Source organism: Syngnathus scovelli, chromosome 7 (assembly GCF_024217435.2).
Source record: "Syngnathus scovelli strain Florida chromosome 7, RoL_Ssco_1.2, whole genome shotgun sequence".
NCBI lineage: Eukaryota > Metazoa > Chordata > Actinopteri > Syngnathiformes > Syngnathidae > Syngnathus > Syngnathus scovelli.
The window spans coordinates 7,335,909-7,347,579 of NC_090853.1; the positions used below are offsets into that span (position 1 = coordinate 7,335,909).

At 37.7% G+C, this 11,671-nt stretch overlaps 1 protein-coding gene across 4 annotated transcripts in view; it reads left to right on the forward strand.

Moving 5' to 3' along the window:
- The window catches only part of LOC125972820 (unconventional myosin-Ic), a 39,915-nt gene extending 28,900 nt beyond the window's left edge, over positions 1 to 11,015 (forward strand). For all 4 annotated transcript variants that reach the window (XM_049726811.1, XM_049726814.2, XM_049726813.2 and 1 more), the window contains 21 exons: positions 306 to 411; positions 1,030 to 1,110; positions 1,680 to 1,771; positions 1,915 to 2,009; positions 2,413 to 2,459; positions 2,540 to 2,620; positions 2,998 to 3,103; positions 3,557 to 3,674; positions 4,048 to 4,161; positions 4,247 to 4,323; positions 4,477 to 4,545; positions 4,625 to 4,709; positions 4,863 to 5,022; positions 5,662 to 5,745; positions 5,840 to 5,933; positions 5,999 to 6,054; positions 6,119 to 6,254; positions 6,335 to 6,405; positions 6,483 to 6,580; positions 7,629 to 7,728; positions 8,257 to 11,015. In XM_049726811.1, coding sequence (XP_049582768.1) covers positions 306 to 411; positions 1,030 to 1,110; positions 1,680 to 1,771; positions 1,915 to 2,009; positions 2,413 to 2,459; positions 2,540 to 2,620; positions 2,998 to 3,103; positions 3,557 to 3,674; positions 4,048 to 4,161; positions 4,247 to 4,323; positions 4,477 to 4,545; positions 4,625 to 4,709; positions 4,863 to 5,022; positions 5,662 to 5,745; positions 5,840 to 5,933; positions 5,999 to 6,054; positions 6,119 to 6,254; positions 6,335 to 6,405; positions 6,483 to 6,580; positions 7,629 to 7,728; positions 8,257 to 8,283 — 1,897 coding nt within the window. In that variant the 3' untranslated portion in view covers positions 8,284 to 11,015. The remainder of the gene's footprint in view (positions 1 to 305; positions 412 to 1,029; positions 1,111 to 1,679; positions 1,772 to 1,914; positions 2,010 to 2,412; positions 2,460 to 2,539; positions 2,621 to 2,997; positions 3,104 to 3,556; positions 3,675 to 4,047; positions 4,162 to 4,246; positions 4,324 to 4,476; positions 4,546 to 4,624; positions 4,710 to 4,862; positions 5,023 to 5,661; positions 5,746 to 5,839; positions 5,934 to 5,998; positions 6,055 to 6,118; positions 6,255 to 6,334; positions 6,406 to 6,482; positions 6,581 to 7,628; positions 7,729 to 8,256) is intronic.
- The last annotated feature ends 656 nt before the right edge of the window (positions 11,016 to 11,671 follow it).

The following is an 11,671-nucleotide window of genomic DNA, read 5'->3' on the forward strand; positions in this document are numbered from 1 at the left end:
ATTACTCAATTAATGGTAATATTAATATATGTACTGTAGGTCAACTGATTTATGGTTAAGTGTAGCAAGCAGCTTCAGCTTTCTCATGGCTTGTCTGTGTGGTGCTGTTGAGCAGATTGAAGGATTAGGTCCTCATGATGCGGTAACAGCATGATTTACCATCATTGCAAGTTTTAAAGGAGAACTCAAATCCAACATTTTATATATATTTTCCACAGGCATAATATTAATCAGAATATCATGTTTAGAGTAATAAAAACGTTCACATTTTCCCGACTTGAGTTGATGATGCTGTTATGTTTCAGCTTTGAGCAGTTCTGCATCAACTACTGTAATGAAAAGTTGCAGCAGGTCTTCATTGAGCTTACTCTCAAGTCGGAGCAGGAGGAGTACGAGGCCGAAGGCATTACGGTCAGTCCGCTTTTACACACACGCATTCATAAAAGCTAAAAAAAAAAAAAAAAAGGCAAATATTTGTAGAGGAAACATGGGCTCATCTTAAATTGGGTAGATAAAAATAAAAGGACACTGTTAAAATGTTTGCTTTCATTTGTGTTGACTTCATGTATGCTTTTTGGTGTGCATTTTATGAACAAAGCTGTTTTTTGGGTTTAGTTAAAGGAAACAAGATGGATTCACCCTTAATAGGCTTAATAGGCTGTCACATGTTTGGCGCTTTTCTACCTGTTAAGGCCCTCAAAGCACTTCACACTGAATTCTCATTCAGCTACTCGGCCTCAGGAGAAACTGGAAGGGAGTTCAGTATCTTGCTCAAGGATACTTTTACATGGTCACATTGGCAGGAGATCAAACACCCAATTTAATACATTAAGTGTTGTTTGAGTTGTGTGTATTTTTATCATTATTATAATTTTTATGGATTTTTCTCCTGAGACCATATGAGGCAAATGTAGGTTAATAACCTGACAAATTATTGTCTGGCACATTTAGGTCACATTTTGTCAGACAGGCCTCTTAAATTGCATTTTGTTTTTCAAACCTTGCTCAACAATGTTTTTTTCTTTCTAGTGGGAACCGGTGCAGTACTTCAACAACAAGATCATCTGTGACCTGGTGGAGGAGAAGTTTAAAGGCATCATATCCATTCTGGTGAGAAATCCATAGCTAGTTTATTACCTTACCCAGAAGGCAATGTTTTGTTTTTAGCAAGATTAAAAATTGATGTTAACAATCTCAAGTCATTTGGTTTGGTCAATGATTATTGAAGCAGATCTGTGCATGGCAAACACAAACATCCTGTTACTACATCGACAAATTTGCCAAACACAAAATTTGCATCTAATCAGAATTCAACATCGTCATCCAGTGTTAATCGTTGCACCACATCTCAGCTTTTACTGTTTATCTTTGACATGGTAGTGCTTCCGTGTTGTAGCTATCCCTTGACATTGGCCAATCTTTATCAAGCCTAACAGCCGTGACAGAGTCAGAGAAACTTGATATGAAAATGGTTTATTCAAATTTGCCCTACTATTACGTCACATGGGGCTATTACTATACAATTTGGAATGGCTCATTCTCAATTATTTGGAAACATACATTTGACAGAATTTACTTGAATGCGTAATTTCACATGACTTCATAAATAAACCTTTCACTGATATGGTGTCTGATTACAATTTTAATCTCTTGATACTTTTCTTTCGATCCTGCCACAGGATGAAGAGTGTCTGAGACCTGGAGATGCCAATGACATCACCTTCCTAGAGAAGCTGGAGAACACCGTGGGGGGCCATCCACACTTTGTCACGTTAGTTCTATTTCTAACACAGCATCACTGATGTTTACGTACTTTATCTTATTGTGCTTCACTATTTGCTTTTTGTATATTGCGGCAGACCTGTTGAGGCATGTTGAGTTTGCGTGTATGGACATTATGTGATTTTCTTGCAGTCACAAGCTTGCTGATGGAAAGACGCGGAAGATAATGGGGCGTGATGAATTCCGACTGCTGCATTATGCTGGAGAGGTCAACTACAATGTCAATGGTACGTACACTGCTCACAAAAAGTTAGCTTTTAGGTTAAAGTTCCAGATAATCCTAAAATGTGGACTAATGTGATTTTAAAGCGATGGATTCAAGTCCAACTGAAACACTAAAAAAAAAAAAAAAAAAAAAAGTGCAACTTTCCATACTCACCTACACAATTGTACTGTTTGGACAAAATAATCATTAGTGAAAAAAAGAAATATTAAACTGAAAAAAGATTTTGGTGTGAGGTGAAAAACAATGTGTTTATAAAAACTATTTAGCATTCTAGTTTTGAGTATGTCTATACGAGTTGACGATTTGACACAAAAGAAAAATATGTGAAATGGGTAAGTGGAAAATTTGTACTTAGTTAGTACATGATGTATCCAAGGTCAACTTGAAATGAATCCTATCTCCAGGTTTTCTGGACAAGAACAATGACTTGCTCTTCAGGAACCTAAAAGAGGTGAGTCTGACACAGCTCAAGATTGTTATTAGCTGGTTTGAGTTTGATGCGGTATGTGAACATTCCATTTCCATTTGAAGGTTATGTGCATGTCTGAGAACAAGATCCTGAACCAGTGTTTCAACAGAGATGAGCTGAATGACAAGAAACGTCCAGACACGGTAATACGTGCCTCATTTTCATGCGTCCCAACATATTTTCCCAACGCAAAAGAAACAGACATGTGTTCCCTCAGTGTTGAGTGGGCAGTGTGATGGGGATTCTCCGCTGCTGCCCACTCACTGAGGAATGGCCTTCACATACACCCACTGTCACTGGCTAGTGAGGGAAGAGTCCTTCTCCTCAACGACAGCCAATGTTCACTCACTCCGTCACCACTTGCCTCCACTCCTCCTTTTTGAACGTCAGCATTGATCCCCCTCACTGTGGACCCATGCGGCTTCAATTTGCACTTTCATCCTTTTTCAACAGCTTTTTAAGCTGCATTGGATCTGCCGTCTTCATCCATTTTCTGTCTTGTTTTTGTCTGCCTTTCCAGGCAGCAACCCAGTTCAAGGCCAGTCTGGCGAAACTCATGGAGATCCTCATGTCCAAGGAACCGTCATATGTTCGCTGCATCAAGCCCAATGACTCCAAGCAAGCAAGTATGAAGTCTTGTTTTAATTTTTTTTCTCATCATGTAAAATATTGTGGGTCAATAAGTGAACAATTGGATTTTATGTTGGACTCTAATACATTTGATCAAGTGAGAAGCTTCAAAAGTATTATGTCAGCTTCACGTAACCACTCTTGTAAACAGAGCCAAAGCAGCTTAGCAGCTTCCACAAGCTAATATTTTCTACGTAGACATCATTTTAATCCTGTTCTTGCTGATTCCAAGGAAAGCACTTGGTTTATCGCCACGTCACTGGCTACAGAGTAAACTCGTTCGTATACTGCGTTGGCCTTTGTTTGCCCCTACAGTTGTCCTTTTGTTAGTTCACACTGTTTCTCTTTGTCACTCCTACTGCTCATTCATTTTATCTAACAAGCTATACATTTTTCTCAGGCTATTGTGACCCGATTCTAAACCTTCTACCCCCTCCTCTTGTTGCCAGGTCGCTTTGACGATGTTCTGATCCGTCACCAGGTCAAGTATCTGGGACTGATGGAGAATCTGAGAGTGAGGCGAGCCGGCTTTGCTTACAGACGACGCTATGAGGTTTTCTTGCAGAGGTGATCAGAATATATTTGATTCTATCATTAAGATACAATTCATCAAACATCCATCATGTCATACAATACTCACGTGTTGGAGCCACTGGCCAGAGCTCAGTCATCTATTGTGAGTGCTAATTTGAACAGAGTTGATAATCCACTTTAAACTCTTTAAACCTGAAAAGAATCACTGAAAAACAGTTTTTAGCCTGCTCGGTCCATGAACAGGGATTCGCAAAAGTATCTGTAAAGCAAAAATTTGATACAGTACGCTTCGTGTAGTTTCAACCAGTCCTCTTTTGTTAGCCATTTTCTAATTGCAATTCTGTCTAAAATATTAAACCGTCATTGATGTTTCAGCTTTATAAATGAATTGTTGTATTTCATTTAGGTACAAGTCCCTGTGCCCAGAGACTTGGCCAAACTGGAAGGGCAAATTATCAGATGGAGTTGCTGTGTTGGTCAAGCATCTGGGCTACAGGCCTGAGGACTACAAGCTGGGCAGGTCATTAACACACACTGGCACACATGTATATATAATGTATTAATATACTGAATGTTTTTTTTTATAAATAAACTCCACTTTGCAGATCAAAACTTTTCATCCGCTTCCCGAAGACCTTATTTGCCACTGAGGAGGCCCTCGAGACCAGGAAGCATAGTATCGGTGAGAGAGAGTCCATTGCTGATAATACACCAAACGGCCACAATCACTTTCACAATATACGCAAAATACTATTGAAGTTCTTCAAAGCTTTGACTTGCATACAATAATTCTTTAGAATATTTTTTCACTTGCCGACTTGTTGCCCTCCTCCAGCTACCATATTGCAGTCAGAATGGAGGGGCTACAGCCAGAGGTCCAAATACCAAAAACTTAGAACTTCAGGTAAGGAATAGTCAACCTACTGTTTCCTTCTTCTGGTTTATTGTACATCTGTGAAATAATGTCTTGTTTTTATTTTCAGTTATTGCCATTCAAGCATGGTGGAGGGGGATCTTAGCCAGGAGGAGGGCCAAACGCAGGCGGCAGGCTGCTGACACTATCCGCAGGTACACAAAGACGAGAAAGTCAAATCAGTATTTTTATTCATTTCAACTATGAAAATTGATTTGATAAATAAGTAAACTGAGTTACAAGCTTGGTCGTGGAATGACCCGAACTGGTAAATCAAGTGTATTGAAATTTCTTTTCATCACACCCAGGTTTATCAAAGGCTTCATTTACCGGCACAAGGAGCGCTGCCCGGAGAATGAGTATTTCCTGGATTACGTGCGCTACTCCTTCCTCATGAATTTACGCAGAAACCTGCCAAAGAACGTTCTGGACAAAAGCTGGCCAACGCCACCAGCAGCTCTTACAGAGGTAAGAATTACACACATTTCTCAAACATTGGTGAAACACTAGATATGAATAATGGGACATAACAAAATGAATACATTTAAAATGAACTCAAAAGTTCATGTGTAATATTAACTGAAGCATTCTCGTTTTAATTTTATTTGATTAAGATTTTTTTTAATTGTAGTTGTTATATTAGTTTTCATTAACTATTAATGTCCTATCCTTGAAATAAAGGCATGGAAATTAAATTATGTTTTTTTTATCCTCTTCATTGATTAATCGACAAAATAATCAACAGATTAATCAATTATTCACATAATCATTAGTTGCAACCCTAGTTAATCTAGTTCATTTATATTTTCTTCACTGACAGATCATTGATCACTATGATCATTGGTTTCCAAAGTAAAAGCAAATGTTTTATTTCTATTCAATAATATAATGAGTCTCCTTTCATGGAGGATGACAGAGATAAGAGAATATTTAGAGATGACAAGTTGAAATTCAAACGGTTTGGACAATTTTGAATTGAAAAAAATGTATCTAAACAATGAAATGATTAGCAATTATTATTTATATTAAATGATTACTTGTTGATTAATCGATTATCATTGCATTTCTAGTAATAATGACCTTGCACACGACTATCTGTGTTTTTAGGCTTCCGAACATTTGCGCAAGCTCTGCATGCAGAACATGGTGTGGATCTACTGCAAGAAGATCAGCCCTGAATGGAAACACCAGGTGATGTTTTTTTAAGTCAGATTTCACATTGTCCTCCATCGTGTGTCTTCTAATATTTGACCATCCGCTTTATTTTTCAATGCTATATGGCTAGATGGAGCAAAAGGTGACCGCAAGTGAGATATTTAAGGAAAAAAAAGACAACTATCCACAAAGTGTGCCCAAACTGTTTGTCAGCACTAGACTGGGTAAGTATTTTCAAACAGACAAATTCACACGCTTCAGAAAATGCTGACTCCTCAACTCTTCTCAGATGGTGAGAACATAAATCCCAAGGTCCTGCAGACACTCGGAAACGAAAAGTTGAAGGTTAGTTGAGTCCAGCTCCGTTCAGTTGATACAGTTCCTTACTTCTTTCTTCTTTTATTTCCAGTATGCAGTGCCAGTCACTAAATACGACAGGAAGGGCTACAAGGCCCGTCCGCGCCAGCTGCTTCTCACGGCAAACTGTGCCATTATTGTAGAAGATGCCAAGCTCAAGCAACGCATTGACTACGATGCTCTGAAAGGTCAGCGGTCAACTCCCGAGCAAACAGTTTTTTTTTTTTTTTAATCAACAGCCCCTTGTTCATTGAAATTTGCTGCGCAGGTATCTCAGTCAGTTCTCTCAGTGATGGCCTATTTGTTCTGCACGTGCCCAGTGATGACAACAAACAGAAGGTAGTGCTTGTGCAAGCACTGGACTCAGTTTGTTTTGCTTAACACAATACCTTCATATTTGGGTTTAAATTCCACAGGGAGATGTGGTTCTACAAAGCGACCACGTGATTGAGACCTTGACCAAGATCGCCATATGTGCTGACAAAGTAAACAGCATCAACATCAACCAGGGCAGGTAAGAACTATCTGTGATCGGTGAGAGCAGACGTTACATCATCGCCAGTATTTATCCTTACACAGTGATAAAGTGATGTTTACATTTTGTTTTTAACTCAGAAAGGACAAAATGCTGTTGGTTGGGCTGTTTGTTAACATGATGAGAATTTTGTTTGCGGAAAATGTAAACGGATTATAAAGTCATCTGCAATGTTTGGGGAAAATTACACTCATTTATTCAATACAGTCAACCCTTGCGTGTTCGCAGTTGGCCACGTACGTTTTTTTTCTTTTTTCAATCTTCAAAGTGCATATGTATCTTTCCCCCACCATTCAATCATGTAAACCAAGAATTCTCAAACTTTTGGGTTAAGCGTCACTTGGATGGATTTATACATCTGCCAGTGTAACTAGAAATACTGATTGAGAGATGACAGATTTATAATTAAATCAGAGCTAATCTTTAAATGCAAAATATTTCACTGACCTACAACATACTGCTTGCAGCCCCCTGCCGAACAATAAAAATGTTTGTTCATTTACCGCATAACTACAGCAACCAGCACTGTTGCACATCACATGTCCACAATTCAAGAGTGTTGGCAAATTATTTGGCACATGCTAACATCTCTGTTGAGAAACCTGGGTTGAGTAAAACATTAATCAATAATTGATTTCATTGATGACAGACAACACAGAGCAAGCTATCGCTGTCCAAAAAAAAAGTTTACAGAGTTGAAGTTTGCATAAGAGTTGCCTGTGTGTTGCACATTACTGCTGGCAAATTATTCTTTTGACAGATGAAAGCAGAGTTGGGTTGTTTGGATGGAAAGAAATCATGCCACAATTAATACTTCATCTCATCTGTGAAATAGTTTGGAGGCTAGTTTGCAACAGGAAACATTTGCCTAAAGCTCATCCAATTTTTAAATCCAAAGGCTCACATATAGCTTGCACCACGATATTTACATGTCGTTCAGTAAAAACGTGTTGTTGTTCTTGTTGTGGCGTTACTTGTTTGCGTTGTTGTTTTAATGTACCAAATCGTGACTGTGCTTCCCCTCTAGTATAAAATTCACAGTGGGCCAAGGAAAAGAAGGGTTCATTGACTTCATACCTGGATCAGAGCTATTGGTGGCCAAGGCTAAGAATGGGCACCTATCTGTGGTGAGTGGTTAAATTCTCTATTTTTGAAGAATACAATCAAACTATCTTCATTCTGGATGCCATCCTGAAGATTTTTGTACTGAATAAGAAAAATACTTGTGGGCAGTAGTTGCTATATTATCACGAAGCCATTATGATGTATTGTACAGTCAACCCTGCAGATGGATTTTTATTTGCTGAAAAACATTGTCGATCATAAAAAAATTGCTCTGTCTCCATCTGGTGGCATCTTTGTGCCAAGCATATCTATTGGCAATTAGACACATTTTTGTTATTCACGGCTGCGAAACGCTTGGAACCAGAGGGCCCCCACCCCCGTGACTTCTTTTAAGTACAATTTTGTCTGAATCTGATTGTGGGCTAATTTGAAATTCAGTTTAGTTTCTAAACACTGTTTACTACCTCGCACCAAACTAGTTGATGAAAGTCATTTTCACTCTTTGACAACATCAGAATGGAAAAGTTGATGTCACTTCTGGGTTGTCCACTTGATGTGTGTGACCTTTGTCTCGACTACATTTCTTTCAGACGGCTCCAAGATTGAACTCCAGATGATGATCCAGATCCTCTGATATTGAATGCACACACACAAACACACACACACACACATACATACGCACACACAGACGCAATGTACTCTTCTATCTTTGAATCACTTGACCTCAAGCCCTCCTCTGCTTTAGCCAATCAGGTGCCAGCTTATCATCATATTGTGGGGGCGTTTGCTTCCAATTTCAAGATAAATGATCCAGCAATACTAATTGATATATTTATGTTTATATGTTCTATTTTGGGGGATTAATATTGTTGGAATATTGGAATTCTAGAAGTAAGGCCAAGGAATATCAGCTATGTGTTTTTCTAGTAACGTTTGTGTTTATAAGTGATTTATTTGGGAACAGAAGCAAACAACGAGAGAAGAAAAAGGGGTCATCGTGGAGAAATCAGGATGTTATATATTTTTCCTGCTCTTTTTCTTTTATTTCTCTCTTGTCAGTGGTTTTAATAGTAGGTTTGAAAGTCTGATTTTGCATGTGGACAAACAGTTGAAGGGATGGTGAACAAGTCCAATAACAATGTCCAATGTTAGCTTTGAGTGATGGACATACTACTGTTCTCGTCATCTGTACTACTTTTAAACAAAAGGAGGAGCAAATGAAAAACTTTTATGGTGTGAAGAGGAGGGGAGCAGAGCTCAGGGGATTGTCAGACAGCTGTTTCTCACCTTGTGCTTGTGCCTTTCCCATTAACTAATATATTTGTAATGACAATGTGTCAGCATTGCTCACTCTGGTGAATGGCACATCTTCCATCCTTCCAAACGCCTTCTCTGCTTCGATTCTTGTGCCTCCTCTCTAATTTGTATAACCTTTGTAGCTTGTGACAGGTTTACAGCTACTCTTGTGTTTTATGCCGCTGTGCCTCTAAAAGACAAAAACTCACAACTTATAGCTGTTCATTGAAAATGTGTGTGGGTTTTATGTTAGGTGGCTAATTCAAGCTGAAATTGACTTAAAGGCTGAATGATTTGAAGCCACTTCACTTAGGCTTATTTAATGTTAACTTTGTGTTGTTTTGTTGCTGTTTCATTGGCTTGGAAATTATCATTTCTGTCAGATGGCTTTTGCATAGTGCCCACAATTTTCTAACCCAAGTGTTCAAACCAGCATGTCACCAGCAATATTGTAACTTTAAGCCCAGCGTTTTTTCATCCAGGGCCAAAATTCAAGGTTCAAGGGAATTTTAATTTGAACAATAATGAGAAATTAGGCATGGGCTGATGAAATGATAACAGCGCAAAATCGGTATCATAGTTTTCAAATTACATCTATAAAATGACCTTATTTGAAATATATAGTAGGTAAATAAAGACAACATTTTGTCACATTTTTAACAGTGTATTTTAATTTTTTAAACAGAATAGAGAATATTTATACTTTCAGAAACTTTTATCATAAATATATATATAAACAGGTAATTGACCCATGCCTAATAAAAAGAAAAGAAAATATTTCATTTTATCATTTTGATGACGACGTCCATGTCCATAATATTCACACTCCATCAATTCAGGCAAGTCGAATGATTTGCGATATCCTAAAAGTCACTGCAAACCTTTAGAAGGATGACATAAATTAAATGGAGGATTACGAATAAATCAAGTGTAAGAATAATAGAACAATGAAATTGATATTTTTTTTATTATGTCTAATAAAACTGGTGACTGACTGCGGTTGACCTGCATGACTTCAGAGCAGGCAGTTTAGATTCAGCTCCCACTCATGACATGCGCTGTGAGCGATTGGAGATCACTTAAAATGTAGCCTGGGTGTAAATAATTTTGGGCTTAACTGTAAACAGGGCCTGACTTTTATGAAACGTGATGATTTATCTTTTGTAAAAACAATGAATGAGACAGGTGTGATAAATGATGTTTAGGAAGTGATGCCAAACAGAATGACATTTTATATAGACTGGCTTTGCTTCACTTTACCTATGATCTTTTATCTAAGAGGACCCAATGTCAGCCAAATATTAAAATAGGTTGATTTTGTGAAAATTTGGGCAAGGGTGAGGTCCCACACATAAATATTTACACGTATACAGAAAATATTCTAATATATACTGTATGTAGCAGCAATTCCTATGATAGAGCAGTTATGAAAATTGATGTGTAATTGAAACTCAGCCAAATCCCGATTGCCGGGGAGAAGCTTTGAACCTCATTTTGAAAGGGTCCCTCAAATGGTTCCCAATGGTTATTTTTGCAGACTTCACTCCGAGGCGGGTGCAATATGCCAAGACTGCTGCTTCACTTAAAAGCCAAAGAACCATTATGATCATTATCTGTTGTATAATTTTGAATAGTTTTTGTTAATTGTTTTGATCTGATTTGATTTCAGGAGGGAGACTTGTACAGTTTGTGTTCTGCTATAAATGAAATGTCCAAACCGAGTTTGATGATTTAAAAACATTTTGGGGTACAAAATTCATAGAATTGCTGAATGTGGCTTGTTGCATAGCAATATTAAGAGACATATGAGTCATACAACCTTTTCTGTTAAGTCTGCCAGAGCAACATTTTATTGTTGTTTTACTGCTTTGCAAAAATAGTCTTGTGATTGATACCAAATCCTAATGTTTCTTTTTTTTTTTTTTTTGGAAGATACACTTTGTCAGCTCTATTACAGTATGATCTAAACTAATGTATAATTATGCCAGCACACTAAGAAACATACCATACTAAAGATGTGTTGAATAAATTTGACATGTACAGAAAAAAAAAACTCATTCTTTTGTCATCCATTTGTGCATATATGTGAAATTTTTGGCAAGCAAAATAGATAAGCGGTGAGATTGAAATTCTCCCTAGGTTTGAATGTTTGCTTTTGTCGTTAGCCCTTTGATTTTCTTTTTTTTTTTATCAATGAAAGGTAGCGTGTTTTTTATGGTTAGTGAGTTTTCAAATTAAAAAATTCATCAATAACCTTGAGATTCGTTGAGATTACATGTAAATCATTATAGAACTGTTCCACATTTCTATAAATTAGAAAGTTAAATCTCCAGCAGATACCACAAGAATTCTAGCTCTGCCCCTCCATTTCTAACAGAGCCTTGTGATTTTATTATAGCCATTATTTACAACATGTGAAATGACTGACCCCGATAACAAATGCAGCTTTCAATATTTCTACATTTCTAATGATACTTTCTATATCAGTCGGTTATGTGTTATTGCAGCAACATGTCGGCTGATTGGTTCTGATGTACCTCGCCCCCGTCCAAATTCAGCATGAGTAAGCTCCAGCCTACCATTGTCCAAAATTTACAAGTACATACAGTAGTGTATAGGAATGGGCGCTAGGTGTCGCCCTACAAAAGTCTCAAGACTGGCAAAGCGTCCACATTCACGTCCTTCTTAGAAGTTCAACTTCGGTGTGAC